Source organism: Manis javanica, chromosome 2 (genome assembly GCF_040802235.1).
Source record: "Manis javanica isolate MJ-LG chromosome 2, MJ_LKY, whole genome shotgun sequence".
Classification (NCBI taxonomy): Eukaryota; Metazoa; Chordata; class Mammalia; order Pholidota; family Manidae; genus Manis; species Manis javanica.
The window spans coordinates 81,781,252-81,799,938 of record NC_133157.1 but is presented as its reverse complement, the minus strand read 5'-3'; the positions used below and the strand labels follow the sequence as shown (position 1 = coordinate 81,799,938).

At 41.4% G+C, this 18,687-nt stretch overlaps 1 protein-coding gene across 2 annotated transcripts in view; it reads left to right on the top strand.

The window, feature by feature from the left end:
• GOLM1 (golgi membrane protein 1) overlaps positions 1 to 18,687 on the top strand; it is an 88,056-nt gene that overhangs the window by 46,833 nt on the left and 22,536 nt on the right. For both annotated transcript variants that reach the window (XR_005062726.2, XM_037023539.2), the window contains exon 4: positions 16,484 to 16,538. Coding sequence is in view for 1 of the 2 variants with exons in the window: in XM_037023539.2 (XP_036879434.1) it covers positions 16,484 to 16,538 (55 nt within the window). In the remaining variant the exon portion in view is untranslated. The remainder of the gene's footprint in view (positions 1 to 16,483; positions 16,539 to 18,687) is intronic.

Here is an 18,687-nt window from a genome sequence, read left to right as displayed (position 1 = left end):
CTGCTTTTTTTTTTTTTTAAGAGAAAGGAATATTATCAGAAAAGTATACCTCCATAGATGATCATCTGACACCCTTTAAGTGATCAAAATTAAGGATATTTAAAGCATGCATTAATTGTTGATTTACAGTTAGTTTTATCCTATCAATGAGTAATCCCCCTTTTCTTTCTGTCTTTTTTTTTTAAATCTTTAATCTACACTTACATGAAGAATATTATGTTTACTAGGCTCTCCCCTATACCAGGTCCCCCCTCCACAAACCCCTTTACAGTCACTGTCCATCAGCATAGCAAAATGTTGTAGAATCACTACTTGTCTTCTCTGTGTTGTACAGCCCTCCCCTTTCTCCCTCCCCCCTATGCGTGCTAATCTTAATACCACCTGTCTTCTTCCCCCACCTTATACCTCCCTACCCACCCATCCTCCCCTGTCCCTTTCCCTTTGGTACCTGTTAGTCCATTTTTGGGTTCTATAATTCTGCTGCTGTTTTGTTCCTTCAGTTTTTCCTTTGATCTTATACTCCACAGATGAGTGAAATCATTTGGTATTTCTCTTTCTCTGCTTGGCTTATTTCACTGAGCATAATACCCTCCAGCTCCATCCATGTTGCTGCAAATGGTAGGATTTGCCCTCTTCTTATGGCTGAGTAGTATTCCATTGTGTATATGTACCACATCTTCTTTATCCGTTCATCTACTGATGGACATTTAGGTTGCTTCCAATTCTTGGCTATTGCAAATAGTGCTGCGATAAACATTGAGGTGAATCTGTCTTTCTCAAACTTGATTGCTGCGTTCTTAGGGGAAATTCCTAGGAGTGGAATTCCTGGGTCAAATGATAGGTCTGTTTTGAGCATTTTAATGAACCTCCATACTGCTTTCCACAATGGTTGAACAATTTCCATTCCCACCAGCAGTGTAGGAGGGTTCCCCTTTCTCCACAGCCTCGCCAACATTTGTTGTTGTTTGTCTTTTGGGTGGCAGCCATCCTTACTGGTGTGAGGTGATATCTCATTGTTTTAATTTGCATTTCTCTGATAATTAGCGATGTGGAGCATCTTTTCATGTGTCTGTTGGCCATCTGTATTTCTTTTTTTGGAGAACTGCCTGTTCAGTTCCTCTGCCCATTTTTTAATTGGATTATTTGGGTTTTTTTTGTTGAGGCGTGTGAGCTCTTTATATATTTTGGACATCAAGCCTTTATCGGATCTGTCATTTACAAATATATTCTCCCATACTGTAGGGTTCCTTTTTGTTCTATTGATGGTATCTTTTGCTGTACAGAAGCTTTTCAGCTTAATATAGTCCCACTTGTTCATTTTTGCTGTTGTTTTCCTTGTCCAGGGAGATATGTTCAAGAAGAGGTCACTTACGTTTATGTCTAAAAGGTTGTTGCCTCTGTTTTTTTCTCAGTTTTATGGTTTCATGACTTACATTCAGGTCTTTGATCCATTTTGATTTTACTTTTGTGTATGGGGTTAGACAATGGTCCAGTTTCATTCTCGTACATGTAGCTGTCCAGTTTTGCCAGCACCATCTGTTGAAGAGACTGTCATTTCCCCATTGTATGTCCATGGGTCTTTTATCAAATATTAATTGACCATATATGTTTGGGTTAATGTCTGGAGTCTCTAATCTGTTCCACTGGTCTGTGGCTCTGTTCTTGTGCCAGTACCAAATTGTCTTGATTACTGTGGCTTTGTAGTAGAGCTTGAAGTTGGGGAGTGAGATCCCCCCTACTTTATTCTTCTTTCTCAGGATTGCTTTGCCTATTCGGGGTCTTTGGTGTTTCCATATGAATTTTTGAATTATTTGTTCCAGTTCATTGAGGAATGTTGCTGGTAATTTGATAGGGATTGCATCAAATCTGTATATTGCTTTGGGCAGGATGGCCATTTTGATGATATTAATTCTTCCTAGCCATGAGCATGGGATGAGTTTCCATTTGTTCATGTTCCCTTTAATTTCTCTTAAGAGTGACTTGTAGTTTTCAGGGTATAGGTCTTTCATTTCTTTGGTTAGGTTTATTCCTAGGTATTTTATTCTTTTTGATGCAATTGTGAATGGAATTCTTTTCCTGATTTCTCTTTCTATTGGTTCATTGTTAGTGTATAGGAAAGCCACAGATTTCTGTGTGTTAATTTTGTATCCTGCAACTTTGCTGTATTCCGATAGCAGTTCTAGTAGTTTTGGAGTGGAGTCTTTAGGGTTTTTTTATGTACAATATCATATCATCTGCAAATAGTGACAGTTTAACTTCTTCTTTACCAATCTGGATTCCTTGTATTTCTTTGTTTTGTCTGATTGCTGTGGCTAGGACCTCTAGTACTATGTTAAATAACAATGGGGAGAGCGGGCATCCCTGTCTAGTTCCCAATCTCAGAGGAAATGCTTTCAGCTTCTCGCTGTTCCGTATAATGTTGGCTGTGGGTTTATCATATATGGCCTTTATTATGTTGAGGTACTTGTCCTCTATTCCCATTTTGCTGAGACTTTTTATCATGAATGGATGTTGCATTTTGTCAAATGCTTTTTCAGCATCTATGGAGATGATCATGTGGTTTTGTCTTTCTTTTTGTTGATGTGGTGGATGATGTTGATGGATTTTCGAATGTTGTACCATCATTGCATCCCTGGGATGAACCCCACTTGGTCATGGTGTATGATCCTTTTGATATGCTGTTGAATTCTGTTTGCTATTATTTTATTGAGTATTTTTGCATCTACATTCATCAGGAATATTGGTCTGTAATTTTCTTTTTTGGTGGGGTCTTTGCCTGGTTTTGGTATTAGGGTGATGTTTGCTTCATAGAATGAGTTTGGGAGTATTCCCTCCTTTTGTATTTTTTGGAAAACTTTAAGGAGAATTGGTATTATATTTTCTCTGTATGTCTGATAAAATTCCAAGGTAAATCCGTCTGGCCCCGGGGTTTTGTTCTTGGGTAGTTTTTTGATTACCGTTTCAATTTCTTTGCTCGTAATTGGTTTGTTTAACTTTTGTGTTTCTTCCTTGGTCAGTATTGGAAGGTTGTATTTTTCTAGGAAGTTGTCCATTTCTTCTAGGTTTTCCAGCTTGTTGGCATATAGGTTTTCATAGTAGTCTTTAATAATTCTTTGTATTTCTGTGGGGTCTGTCATGATTTTTCCATTCTCTTTTCTGATTCTGTTGATTTGTGTTGATTCTCTTCTTCTCTTAATAAGTTTGGCTAGAGGCTTATCTATTTTGTTCATTTTCTCAGAGAACCAGCTCTTGGTTTCGTTGATTTTTGCTATTGTTTTCTTCTTCTCAATTTTGTTTATTTCTTCTCTGATCTTTATTATGTCCCTCCTTCTGCTGATTTTAGGCCTCATTTGTTCTTCTTTTTCCAGTTTCGATAATTGTGATGTTAGACTATTCATTTGGGATTGTTCTTCCTTCTTCAAGTGTGCCTGGATCGCTATATACTTTCCTCTTAAGATTGCTTTCGCTGTGTCCCACAGAAGTTGGGGCTTTGTGTTGTTGTTGTCATTTGTTTCTGTATATTCCTTGATCTCTATTTTGATTTGTTCATTGATCCATTGATTATTTAGAAGCATGTTGTTAAGCCTCCATGTGTTTGTGAGCCTTTTTATTTTCCTTGTAGAATTTATTTCTATTTTATACCTTTGTGGTCTGAAAAATTGGTTGGTAGAATTTCAGTATTTTGGAATTTACTGAGGCTCTTTTTGTGAGCTAGTATGTGGTCTATTCTGGAGAATGTTCCATGTGCACTTGAGAAGAATGTATATCCTGTTGCTTTTGGAGGTAGAGTTCTATGGATGTCTATTAGGTCCATCTGTTCTAGTGTGTTGTTCAGTGCCTGTGTGTCCTTACTTATTTTCAGCCCGGTGGATCTATCCTTTGGGGTGAGTGGTGTGTTGAAGTCTCCTAAAATGAATGCATTGCAGTCTATTTCCCTCTTTAGTTCTGTTAGTATTTGCTTCACATATGCTGCTGCTTCTGTGTTGGGTGTATATATATTTAGAATGGTTATATCCTCTTGTTGGACTGAGCCCTTTATCATTATGTAGTGTCCTTCTTTATCTCTTGTTACTTTCTTTGTTTTGAAGTCTATTTTGTCTGATATTAGTACTGCACTGCAACCCCTGCTTTCTTCTCACTGTTGTTTGCCTGAAATATGTTTTTCCATCCCTTGACTTTTAGTCTGTGCATGTCTTTGGGTTTGAGGTGAGTTTCTTGTAAGCAGCATATAGATGGGTCTTGCTTTTTTATCCATTCTATTACTCTGTGTCTTTTGATTGGTGCATTAAGTCCATTTACATTTAGGGTGACTATTGAGAGATATGTATTTATTGCCATTGCAAGCTTTAAATTCGTGGTTACCAAAGGTTCAAGGTTAGCCTCTTTAGTATCTTACTGCCTAACTTAGCTTGCTTATTGAGCTGTTATATACACTGTCGGGAGATTCTTTTCTTCTCTCCCTTCTTATTCCTCCTCCTCCATTCTTCATATGTTGGGTTTTTTGTTCTGTGCTCTTTTTAGGAGTGCTCCCATCTAGAGCAGTCCCTGTAGGATGCCCTGTAGAGGTGGTTTGTGGGAAGCAATTTCCCTCAGCTTTTGCTTGTCTGGGAATTGTTTAATCCCGCCATCAAATTTAAATGGTAGTCGTCCTGGATACAGTATCCTTGGTTCAAGGCCCTTCTGTTTCATTGCATTAAATATATCATGCCATTCTCTTCTGGCCTGTACGGTTTCTTTCAAGAAGTCTGATGTTAGCCTGATGGGTTTTCCTTTATAGGTGACCTTTTTCTCTCTAGCTGCCTTTAAAACTCTTTCCTTGTCCTTGATCCTTGCCATTTTAATTATTATGTGTCTTGGTGTTGTCCTCCTTGGATCCTTTCTGTTGGAGGTTCTGTGTATTTTCATGGTCTGTTCTATTATTTCCTCCCCCAGTTTGGGGAAGTTTTCAGCAATTATTTCTTCAAAAACACTTTCTATCGCTTTTCCTCTCTCTTCTTCTACTGGTACCCCTATAATATGGATATTGTTCCTTTTGGATTGGTCACATAGTTCTTAGTATTGTTTTGTTCCTGGAGATCCTTTTATCTCTCTCTATGTCAGCTTCTATACGTTCCTGTGCTCTGGTTTCCATTCCTTCAATGGCCTCTTGCATCTTATCCATTCTGCTCATAAATCCTTCCAGGGTTTGTTTCACTTCTGTGATCTCCTTCCTGAGATCTGTGATCTCCCTCCGGACTTCATCCCATTGCTCTTGCATTTTTCTCTGCATCTCTGTCAGCATGTTCATGGTTGTTATTTTGAATTCTTTTTCACGAAGACTGATTAGGTCTGTCTCCTTCTCAGGTGTTGTCTCTGTGATCTTTGTCTGCCTGTAGTTTTGCCTTTTCATGGTGATAGAGATAGTTTGCAGAGCTGGTACGAGTGAAAGCTGGAAGAGCTTTCCTTCTTGTTGGTTTGTGGCCTTCCTCTCCTGGGGAATAGTAACCTCTAGTGGCTTGTGCTGGGCAGCTGTGCACAGAGAGGGCTTCTGCTTCCTGCCCGGCTGCCATGGAGTTTATCTCCGCTGTTGCTGTGGGCGTGGCCTCGCTCGGGCTGCTGCTTCAAAATGGTGGAGTCCCATTGAGGGGGAGCGGCCGGGAGGCTATTTATCTCCGTAAGGGGCCTTTGTGCTCCCTGCTGTCCAGGTGGTTAGAGTGCCCAGAGATCCCTAGATTCCCTGCCTCTGGACTAAGTGTCCTGCCCTGCCCCTTGAAGACTTCCAAAAAAGCACTCTCCAAACCAAAACAACAGCAGCAACAACAAAAAGAATTAAATAAATTATTAAAAAAAAAAGAAAAGTAAAGAAAAGAAAAGAAAAACTCACAGTTTTCTTTTTTCTCAGGCGCCGGTCTCAGGCACCCGCTCACCGGTCTTGCTTCCCTGTTCCCCTAGTATTGGGGTCCCTGTCCCTTTAAGACTTCCAAAAAGCACTCGCCAAAAAAAAAAAAAAAAAATGGCTGCTCCTGTTTCTTTGTTCTCCGGTGTCGGCCTCAGGCACCCACTCACCAGTCCTGCCATCCTGTTTCCCTAGTATCAAGGGCCCCACGCATGCACTGTGTCTGCGCTCTGGTCCAGATGGCTGGGGCTGGGTGTTCAGCAGTCCTGGGCTCCTTCTCCCTCCCTGCTGACTCCTTTCCTCCCGTCAGGAGCTGGGCGGAGGGGCGCTTGGGTCCCGCCAGGCTGGCGCTTGTATCTTACCCCCTTCGCGAGGTGCTGGGTTCTCGCAGGTGTGGATGTGGTCTGGATGTTGTCCTGTGTCCTCTGGTCTCTATTTTAGGAAGAGTTGTCTTTGTTATATTTTCATAGATATATGTGGTTTTTGGAGGAGATTTCTGCTGCTCTACTCATGCCGCCATTTTGGCTCCACCTATTTTTAGTTTTTTGAGGAACCTCCATATTACTTTCCACAATGGTTGAACTAGCTTACATTCCCACCAGCAGTGTAGGAGGGTTCCCCTTTCTCCACATCCTCGCCAATATTTGTTGTTCTCAGTCATTTCGATGCTGGCCATCCTTACTGGCGTGAGGTGATATCTCATTGTGGTTTTAATTTCCATTTCTCTGATGATTAGTGATGTGGAGCGTCTTTTCATGTGTCTGTTGGTGATCTAAATTTCTTCTTTGGAGAACCGTCTCTTCATATCCTCTGCCCATTTGTTAATCGGATTATTTGTTTTTTGGGTGTTGAGGTGTGAAAGTTCTTTATATATTTTGGATGTCAACCCCTTGTTGGATATGTCATTTACAAATATATTCTCTCATACTGTAGGATGCCTTTTTGTTTTGTTGATGATGTCCTTTGCCATACAAAAACTTTTTAATTTGATGTAGTCCCATGAGTTCATTTTTGCTTTTGTTTCCCTTTCTCGAGGAGATGGGTTCAGGAAGAAGTTGCTCATGCTTGTATTCAGGAGATTTTTACCCATGTTGTCTTCTAAGACTTTTATGGTTTCATGACTTACATTCAAGTCTTTAATCCATTTGAATTTACTTTTGTGTATGGGGTTAAACAAGTATCCAGTTTTATTCTCTTGCATGTAGCTGTCCTGTTTTGACAACACCACCTGTTAAAGAAGCTGTCATTTCCCCATTGTATGTCCATGACTCCTTTATCATATATTAATTTACCATATATGGTTGGGTATATATCAGGGCTCTCTAGTCTGTTCCATTGGTCTATGGGTCTATTCTTGTGCCAGTACCAAATTGTCTTGATTACTGTGGCTTTGTAGTAGACCTTGAAGTTGGGGAGCATAATTCCCCCTGCTTTATTCTTCCTTTTCAGGATTGTTTTGGCTATTCGAGGTCTTTTGTCATTCCATATGAATTTTAGGATGATTTTTCTCTAGTTCAATGAAGAATGGTGTTGGTATTTTGATAGGAATTGCCTTGAATCTATAGATTGCTTTAGGCAGGATGGCCATTTTGACAATATTCTTTCTATCCATGAGCCTCGGATGTGTTACCATTTATTGGTATCTTCTTTAATTTCTCTCATGAGTGTCTTGTAGTTTTCAGAGTATAGGCCTTTCACTTCCTTGGTTAGGTTTATTCCTAGGTATTTTATTCTTTTTGATGCAATTGTGAGTGGAATTGTTTTCCTGATTCCTTTCTGTGCTACTTCATTGTTAGTGTATAAGAATGCCACAGATGTCTGTGTATTAATTTTGTATCCTGCAACTTTGCTGCATTCAGATATTAGATCTAATAGTTTTGGAGTGGATTCTTTAGGGTTTTTTATGTACAATATCATGTCATCTGCAAAAAGGGACAGTTTAACTTCTTCCTTTCCAATCTGGATGCCTTTTATTTCTTGTATTTTCTGATTGCACTGGTTAGGACCTCCAGTACTATGTTGAATAGAAGTGAGGAGAGTGGGCACCCTTGTCTTGTTCCCGAATTTAAAAGAAAAGCTTTCAGCTTCTCGCTGTTCAGTATGATGTTGGCTGTGGGTTTGACATATATGGCTTTTATTATGTTGAGGTACTTGCCCTCTATACCGATTTTGTTGAGAGTTTTTATCATGAATGGATGTTGAATTTTGTCAAATGCTTTTTCAGCATTTATGGAGATGACTATGTGGTTTTTGTCCTTCTTTTTGTTGATGTGGTGGATTATGTTGATGGATTTTTGAATGTTGTACCATCCGTATCCCTGGCATAAATCCAACTTGATCATGATGGATGATCTTTTTGATGTATTTTTGAATTCGGTTTGCTAATATTTTGTTGAGTATTTTTACATCTATGTTCATCAGGGATGTTGGTCTGTAATTTTCTTTTTTTGTGGTGTCTTTGCCTGGTTTTGGTATTAGAGTGATGCTGGCCTCATAGAATGAGTTTGGAGGTATTCCTTTCTCTTCTATTTTTTTTGAAAACTTTAAGGAAAATGGTTATTAAATCTTCACTAAATGTTTGATAACATTCAGCAGTGAAGCCATCTGGTCCAGGAGTTTTGTTCTTAGGTAAGTTTTTGATTACAAGTTCAGTTTCGTTGCTGGTAATTGGTCTGTTCAGATTTTCTGCTACTTCCTTGGTCAGCCTTGGAAGGTTGTATGTTTCTAGAAAGTTGTCCATTTCTTCTAGGTTATCCAGTTTTTTAGCAAATAATTTTTCATAGCATTCTCTAATAATTCTTTGTATTTCTGTGGTGTCTGTAGTTATTTTTCCTTTTCATTTCTGATTCTGTTTATGTGTGTGGACTCTCTTTTTTTCTTGATAAGTCTGGCTAGGGGTTTATCTATTTTTTTTATTCTCTCATAGAACCAGCTCTTGCTTTCATTGATTCTTTCTATTGTTTTATTCTTCTCGATTTTATGTATTTCTGCTCTAATCTTTATTATGTCCCTCCTTCTACTGACTTTGGGCATCATTTGTTCTTCTTTTTCTAGTTTCATTAATTCTGAGTTTAGACTGATATTATGGGATTGTTCTTCTTTCCTAAGGTAGGCCTGCATTGCAATATACTGTCCTCTTAGCATCGCCCTGGCTGCGTCCCACAGATTTTGCGGTGTTGAATTAGTGTTGTCATTTGTCTCCATATATTGCTTGATCTCTGTTTTTATTTGGTCATTGATCCACTGGTTATTTAGTAGCATGTTGTTAAGCCTCCATGTGTTTGTGGGATTTTTCATTTTCTTTCTGTAATTTATTTCTAGTTTCATACCTTTGTGGTCTGAGGAGCTGGTTGGTACAATTTCAATCTTTTTGAATTTATTGAGGCTTTTTTTGTGGCCTAGTATATGATCTATTCTTGAAAATGTTGCATGTGCACTTGAAAATAACATGTATTTTGCTGCTTTTGGGTGCAGAGTTCTGTAGATGTCTGTTAGGTCCATCTGTTCTAATGTGTTGTTCAGTGCCTCTGTCTCCTTACTTATTTTCTGTGTGGTTGATCTGTCCTTTGGAGTGAGTGGAGTGTTAAGTCTCCTATAATGAATGCATTGCCTTGTATTTCCCCTTTTAATTCAGTTAGTATTTGTTTCACATATATAGGTGCTCCTGTGTTGGGAGTACAGATACTTGTAATGGTTATGTCTTTTTGTTGGATCGACCACTTTTTCATTATGTAATGTCTTTCTTTGTCTCTTGTGACTCTTTGTTTTGAAGTCTATTTTGTCTGATACAAGTACTGCAACTCCTGCTTTTTTCTCTCTATTAGTTGCATGAAATATCTTTTTCCATCCCTTCACTTTTAGTCTGTGTATGTCTTTGGTTTTATAGTGAGTCTCTTGTAGGCAGCATATAGATGGGTCTTGTTTTTTTATCCACTCAGTGACTCTATGTCTTTTTTTTTTTTAACTCTGTGTCTTTTGATTGGTGCATTCAGTCCCTTTACATTTAGGGTGATTATCAATAGGTATGTACTTATTCAAGAAAGGCAGTTTTTATGCTTTTTAGACAAATACAAATCTGTGAGGAACTGACCAATTGACAGGACAAAGAGAATTTATCTTTGGGAGCTTCAGTTAGTAAAGAATTCAAAAGAGGATTTGGGCCAGAGTGGTCTATTAGTGAATGTGACAAGGTTTGTTTATGGAGCCTTCTTAGCCCTGAGTTTCCATTTCTGGTTACAAGGATGTCCCTTTAACTCTGCTGCAGGAGGGCACCTTTCACATGGGAAATTTATTTATTTATTTATTGTCCCACCTGAATGCCCATGGTATGCCCCTTAAAACATTGCAGGCCAGCCCTCCTAGGTTCCAGCTGGGGAAACTGAGGCCAGGAGAAGTTAAGTGATATGTCCAAAGACAAAGAGGAAATAAGTAGCAGGCCCTAAACCAGGATCCACAGATTCTGTGTTCTGTCTCCTCTCTACCCACTTCCAAGTCTCTTCTTTTTCAAGAAAGCCCTCTTTGCATCAGTGCTTTTCCTTGCTCCGCTCTTCCACCCTATTAGTCAAAACCTCAAAACCTCTTTTCATAACTGATAGTCATTGAGGGAGCTGTTTATGCTGTGATTTAAAAAACTGCTTAATTTCAAATAAAATGGCAGCAGACTGATAGACACTGATAAGTGACTGGTGGTTACCATAGGGGAGGGCCTGGGGTGGGTGGATGGGAAGGCTTGAGGGGGATAAAGGGCACAAAAATTCACAATCGTAATCTAAGTTGGTCATGGGGATAGTAGTACAGCATGGAGAATATACCCAATGGTTCTACAATATCTTTCTTATTTATTTGTTTTTTTGTTTATTTGTTTGTTATCTATCTATTTATTTATTTATAAAATTTTTTATTAAGGTATGATTGCTATACACTGTTATGAAGGTTTCACATGAAAAAACAATGTGGTTACTACATTTACCCATATTATCAAGTCCCCACCCATACCCCAATGCAGTCACTGACCATCAGTGCAGCAAGATGCCACAGATCCACTATGTGCCTTCTCTGTGCTACACTGTTCTCCCCGTGATCCCCCACACCATGTGTACTTAACATAATACTCCCCAATCCCCTTCTCCCTCCCTCCCCAGCCACCCTCCCACACCCCTCCCCTTTGGTAACCACTAGTTCATTCTTAGAGTCTCTGAGTCTGCTGCTATTTTGTTCCTTCAGTTTTGCTTCATTGTTATACTCCACAATGATGGAAATCATTTGGCATTTGTCTTTCTCCACTTGGCTAATTTCACTGAACATAATGTCCTCCAGCTCCATCCAGGTTGTTGCAAATGGTAGGATTTGTTTCTTTCTTATAGCCAAATAGTATTCCCTTGTATATGTGTACCACATCTTTATCCATTTATCTGCTGATGGACATTTCAGTTGCTTTCATATCTTGGCTCTTGTAAAAAGTGCTGCGATAAACATAGGGGTGCATATGTCTTTTTGAATCTGAGAAGTTGTATTCTTTGGGTAAATTCCAAGGCGTGGGATTCCGGGATCAAATGGTATTTCTGTTTTTAGTTCTTTGAGGAACCTCCATATTGCTTTCCACAATGGTTGAACTAGCTTACATTCCCACAAGCAGTGTAGGAGGGTTCCCCTTTCTCCGCATCCTCACCAGCATTTGTTGTTCTTAGTCGTTTCAATGCTGGTCATCCTTACTGGTGTGAGGTGATATCTCATTGTGGTTATAATTTCTTTGAGAAAATAAACAAAATAGATAAACTCCTTGCCAGTCTTAGAAAGAAAAAAAGAGAGTCTACACACATAAAGAGAATCACAAATGAGAAAGGATAAATCACTACAGACATCACAGAAATACAAAGAATTATTAGGAAATACTATGAAAAATTATATGCTAACAAACTGGATAACCTAGAGTAAATGGACAACTTTCTAGAAAAATACAACCTCCCAAGGCTGACCAAGGAAGAAACAGAAAATCGGAACAGACCAATTACCAGCAACGAAATCGAACTGGTAATCAAAACACTATCTAAGAACAAAACACATGGACCAGATGGCTTCACCACAGAATTTTATCAAACATTTAGTGAAGACCTAATACCCATCCTCCTTAAAGTTTTCCAAAGAGTAGAAGAAGAGGGAATACTTCTAAACTCATTCTATGAGCCCAGCATCACTCTAATACCAAAACCAGGCAAAGACACCACAAAAAAAGAAAATTACAGACCAACATCCCTGATGAACATAGATGTAAAAATACTCAACAAAATATTAGCAAACCGAATTCAAAAATACATCAAAAAGATCATCCATCATGATCAAGTTGGATTTATGCCAGGGATACGGATGGTACAACATTCAAAAATCCATCAACATAATCCACCACATCAACAAAAAGAAGGACAAAAACCACATAGTCATCTCCATAAATGCTGAAAAAGCATTTGACAAAATTCAACATCCATTCATGATAAAAACTCTCAACAAAATTGGCATAGAGGGAAAGTACCTCAACATAATAAAGGCCATATATGACAAACCCACAGCCAACATCATACTGAACAGCGAGAAACTGAAAGCTTTTCCTTTAAATTTGGAAACAAGACAAGGGTGCCCACTCTCCTCACTTCTATTCAACATAGTACTGGAGGTCCTAACCAGTGCAATCAGAAAACACAAGAAATAAAAGGCATCCAGATTGGCAAGGAAGAAGTTAAACTGTCCCTTTTTGCAGATGACATGATATTGTACGTAAAAAACCCTAAAGAATCCACTCCAAAACTATTAGATCTAATATCTGAATTCAGCAAAGTTGCAGGATACAAAATTAATACACAGACATCTGTGGCATTCTTATACACTAACAATGAAGTAGCACAGAGAGGAATCAGGAAAACAATTCCATTCACAATTGCATCAGAAAACAAAATACCTAGGAATAAACCTAACCAAGGAAGTGAAAGACCTATACCCTGAAAACTACATGATACTCAAGAGAATGATAGTCTCAGAGATTCTTTTTTCTCTCTGAGTGTCAACTTCCATTTCTCTAATTCCTATCCCATTTACCGTCTCTTCTACTACGTCTAATCTGCTTTTAAATCCCCCCATTGCATGTTTCATTTCAGATACGTAATTTCTTTTTGATTGAATCTCTGTCTTAAATTTGTCCCTGAGTTCTTGAATATTTTTTTGTACCTCTATGAGCATGTTTATGATTTTGATTTTGAACTCTTTCAGGAAGATTGGTGAGTTCAGTTTCATTTGGCCCTTTTTCTGGGGTTTGTGAGATTTTGGTTTGAACCAGGTTCTTTTGATGTTTCATATTTCTATGTGGTACCCTCTAGTGCCCAGAAGCTCTAGTCTCTGGAGCTACTCAGCCCCTAGAATGAGGTTCGGGGTCGTAGGGGAGCAGAGCTGGTGCCTGGGGGGAGGAAAGATCTGTTTCCTGATTCCCATCTGCGGTGCCTGTCTCCAGTGTCAGGGCCAGTGGGCCAAGCACACAGGTGTAAGCCTCCGTGCTTTGTGTCTCTAGCTGTTGTAGGTGGGGCCTCCCTCTGGCTGGCCTGACACCAGCACAGTGACTGCAGGTTTGTGAACCGGTGCCGTTAGGCCAGGAGGAAGGCGCAGCAGGCTGCATGTCACAGTGGGGGGCTTCAGAGCTGAGTAGCCAGCCAGGGGGATGGAGCACCTGAAGCTTCTCAAAGTTCCCAACCTGTTGGGCAGAGCATGCCCAGACAACCTTGTCCACCTATCCTTTCTTCCACGTAGCAAGTTCCGTGCAAATCTCACCCCTTCAGCCCTCTCACTGCTAGGAAGCCTCTCAGACCACCTGCCTTTCCTTTATCTCAGTCTCTCAAGCACTCCGCCCATCCCAGCTCCCCAACCCCACCAATCTCCAGAGCACCACACAATGCAGGTTTGCGCTGCAAAGCAGACCTCCAGGGCTGGAAGTTCAGCACCCCCTCCCAGCTCCATTTCTCTTCCTCCTGCCAGTGAGCTGGGGTGTGGGAAGGGCTTGGGTCCCACCAGATCAAGGCTTTCTTATGTTACCCTGCTTCATGAGGTCTGCTCTGTTCCTGAGGTCTGTATGCAGTCTGGTGCAGCCTTTTGTCCTGTTGCTGTTTTAGGGTTAGTTGTATTAAGTATATTTTCTTACTATATGTGGTTTGGGGAGTTCTCTGTCTCACCTCTCACGCTGTCATCTTGAATTCCCCCTGGGGTTCTTTTGACTGCATTTTACGATCCTTCTGTAGTAAGTGCAGACTATTTTTCCATGAATAAATCAATAGGCCTGGGGAAGATAACTAAAACATATTTTCTTTGGAAGAATAATGTCCTATGGGAGACAGAAATATCTTCAGGCATTTCAGATTGCAGCAATTCCAAAACCCTTGGTTAGTTGCAAACTCTAATATGGATTTTTTTGGGTGTGGCTAATGGGAATGAATCAAGAAGGGACAAGTCAAATTGAGATAATTTTTATAGAAATGACTTACCCAGGAGGCAGCAGCTTTCAGGGTGATTAGTGTGTAACCATTTAAGAGTTCCTTGTCTTCTGTATTATTTCAGCACTGATGTTCAGAGCAAAGGTGATTTTGATACCTAGATGAGGTGAACGTTTAAGTGTATGGTTCAGTAGTGTTAAATATTTTCACACTGTTGTCCACAGATCTCTTGAACTTTTCATCTTGCAACACTGAGACTCTGTGTCCCCTAAACACTGATGCCCCTTGCCCTCCCCTAGCCCATGGCAGCCCCCTTTCTACTCCATCTATGATTTTTTACTGCTTTTGATGCATCATGTGAGTGGAGTGGTATAGTGTTGGACCTTCTGTGACTGGCCATTTCACTTAGCTTTATGTCCTCAAGGTTCGTCCGTGGTGTAGCAGTAACATTCCCTCCTTTTAAGGGCTGCCTGTTACTCCATTGACTGCACAGGCCACATTTTCGTTATCCATTCATCCCTTGAGGAGGATGGGTTGCTTCCAGCTTTTGGCTTTTGTGAATAGTGCTGCTGTGAACACGGAGTTGCAGATCTCTGCAGGAACTTGCTGTGAGTTCTTCTGGGCACCTACCCAGAGGTGGGACTGCGGGATCACATGGAAACCTTTTGTCTTTGTAACTGAACGTGTGCAGGCCTTTTGTGAGAGTAGCATGAGCTGTGAGCTGTGCAAGTCAGATTCCATGCTGTGTGAGCCCCCCTGTCACTGCGGGTCCTCTTCTTCCCCCTGCCCGTGGGAATACCTATAAATGCTCTCCTTGATAATCTCTCCCTGAGAGATTAATTGTACAGATATTATCACCGTGACTTCTTTCCTGTTGTGCCAGAAAACGTCCTGCATCCTCAGATCTCCCAAAATAAACACCAGATTCATTGGGCCAGATTTCATTTCTGGGTGTGCACTGCTGTACTCACAAGTGCCTTACTCCAGAATGTTCCATCCAGGCCAGAGAGAGAGGCCTGAACAGAGAGAACCAGGAGGAAACTCAGGGGCACAGAAGCCAGATGCAACATGTCTGCCATCACCCACTGTTGACCAGAAAGTGGACCAAAATATGTCTCCCAAGTTGTGGGTAGCATGTCCACTGTGCAGTATTTTGCAAACTTTGTTATTATGACACAGCAAGAAACTGCCACATGATGGTTCACTACTTGACTGTGTATGTGTCACAAAGCAACACTTACCTGTGGGATGAGCTGACATTTAATACTCTAGTCCCCTTTTCTCAGGTGTTGTTTGCCTTTAGCACTGGGTACAGTCCACAGGATGGTGTCCTGCCAGGGATTCAGATCCCAGTGTCGCAGGTGGTGAGGAAGAGCTTGCTCCTGGGGGTTTGGCTTTGCCTGTTTGCCAAGAAAGCCACATGACCTTGAGTCCCTTACACGATCCGTGCCTCAGTTTCGTGTCCTCTAAAATGGAATAATACCCTGCCCACCTCTTGCAACTGATATGAAGAGTGTGAGTAGATGTGGACAAGTTGCTTGTTATGCTGAGCTCCATGCTTGCTGCCTTTTTTTTTACTTTTTCTCCTTCGCTGTTGCGCTGCATCAGCTTTGCTTCCTCACCCCCTGTTGTCGGCATTCCAAGCTTTGTGGAAGTGTGAGCCTCTTACCCCCTGGCTTAGAGGCTCTGGGGATGGAAGGAAGAAGCTGCAAGTGAAACCGACCTAGAGGCTTCGCTGTGGGGTGGCCCCCATCTCCTTGCTCTGCGCCCGCTGGGACTTGGTGTGACGTCTGGCCAAGGACGTGCCTGTACCTGCTCCCCTCAACCACGGCCAGCCAGCCCCCACGCGGAAGAAGGGACTGGCTGGCCAGGCCTAGTGTGGCTCGGCCTTTCGTGGGGGGGTGCCAGAGGATCCGTTCCCGCTGCCCAGTGTCCTGGGCTGCCGTTTGGAAAGCAAGTCTCTCAATACATGCCTTCCGCTGTAGGCTGCAGCCCTGGGGTTGCCCGGCCAGGGTGTGCCGTACCCTCTCCCGGCGCTGCTGGAGGCTGGGGGAGGGCTCCCACCTCCTTTTATCCAGCCCCGCTCCTGCCTCTTGCAGGGTCAGATTGCAGGCATTTCATTTTGTGTGTTTCCTCCTTGCAGGCGGCTTTAGTGCATAATATCACCACAGGCGAGAGGCTCATCCGCACACTGCAAGGTGAGTTCCACTCGCTCCTCTGGGCCAGACTGGGGTTCTCTTGGGAAGGGCCGCCTTCTGTAGGATCTCCTGGACCCTAGTAAGGGTGGCATCGTGAACCACAAGAATGCTCCTTAGTGTATTCTTTTTGCCTGACTGTGCTCCTTAAAGAGCATTTCCTTTTAAATATGTTAGTGAGTACCCTGCAGGCTGGTACATACAGAAGATTCAGACTCTCATTTTTTGCTACATTAAGAAATACATATACACACACAGGTAACTTTGAACAACATGGTTTTGAAGTGCACGGGTCCACTTATGTGTGAATCTTTTTGATTAAAAGATTAGAAAATTGGAGATTTGTGACAATTTGGAAAAAAACTTCTCTAGCTTTATTGTTCAAGTACAATATATAATACATTATAACATACAAAATATGTGTTAATTGACTTCATGTTAATAGTAAGACTTCTGGGTCAACAGAAATCTATTAGTAGTTAAGTTTTGGGGGAGTCAAAGTTATATGTGGATTTTTGACCATGTGGAGGGTCAGACCCCTAACCCCTATGTCATTTAAGGGTCAACTGTATGTATGTAGGTAATTTTTTTTGTGTGTGGTAGATATAGGATCTCTTTTAATTTGGCTACCTAGAATTCAGATGCTCTTCATGAAACTTATAATAATTATCCAACCCAATTTAATTCCATTTCTCTGCTACTCTAGTTTGGTGGTCAGGGGTTGGTTTTCTTTGGCCCCCACTGAAGCCTTTTCATTTAGTGGCTGCAGGGTGGAGGGGTCAGCAGGTCCGCTGTGGCCTTCAGCCTGGTGGGAAGAGCATGGGGTCCTGTGCCTGACCCTGCTCTCACTTTGGCCACTAGTCAGGAAACTCTCCGAAGCCCCCTGAGCCCGCCTCTGCCTCTAAGACTGGGAGGCCAGTCCAGGGCCTCACCGTCCAGAATGGTGGCCACAAGCTCCCTGTGGCCAGTGAACACTTGATGTAGCTAATGGGACAGAAGAACTGGATTTTTACTTATTTTAATGTTCAATAATTTAAAACTGCTACTTGACTGTTGGGAAACTTAAGTATCTTTGGGACAACTTGGAGATACATCAGTTTAGTTTTTAACTGTAAATTTTAAGAAATCTAAATTCAGGTCAAGAATTCCCAATGCAAATTTAATGTTTGTATTGCGATGTACTATAACTGTACACATCGGATTTCAAAGATTTAGCGTGAAGAAAAGAAACAGTTATCTTATTGATATTTTTCACATTCATTATGTGTTGGCATGATATTGTGTTTCTCCTGTTTTAAGTAAAATACACTATTGAAATTCTACCTGGTTTTACTTATTTCTTAAAAAAGTGATTATTAGGCGATTTTACATTACCTGTGTGGCTTGCATTAGTTCTGTTGGACAGTGATGGTCCAGAATTCTCATCCCAGATCAGGTACTAAGAATGCTAATAGGGGAGGTACAGGGTTACACAAAGGCAAGTGGGTTACTGGATTCCAGGGGCTTCTCAGAGCTTGTGATCTGCTGCGGTTCCTGGCTAGCCCTCAGGAAGAGTGCACAGCTGCAGCCTTTTCTTCAAGTATTTAATCAGGCATGATTCACATACTATGAACTACAGATATTTAAAGTGCACAATTTGAGGAATTTTGGCATATGTGTACCCTCAGGGAACCACTGCTAAAATCAATGTAATGAATGTACCCACCACTGCCAGAAGCTTCTCAGTGCCCCTTGGTCATCCTTCCTGAGGAGCGTCCCATCTGCCTTCTGATTGTGTAGCTCAGTTTGCATTTTTCACAGCTTTATGTGCTTGGAATCAGACTGTCTGTGCCCTTGTTCATCTGGCCCCTTTTAGAGAGCCATCCGTGTTGCTGATGTCAGATCTCCCCTTAGTGCTGAGCACTTCTCCATTGCCCCGTACTTGGTCTGAGTGTGGAATGTGCCTCTTTTAAGCTGGGTTCATTGAAGTGTAGTTTACAGTCAGTAAGGCGTACCCTCTGGAGCATGCATGTCTATGGTGTGGACAAATGCAGGTCCCTAGACCAGCACAGTCCAGATGCAGCCCTGCCCTCTCTCCAGGTGTCCCGGCCGCTGTCTCCACTCGGCCTCAGGCATCCAGCCCCTTAGACCAGCACAGTCCAGATGCAGCCCT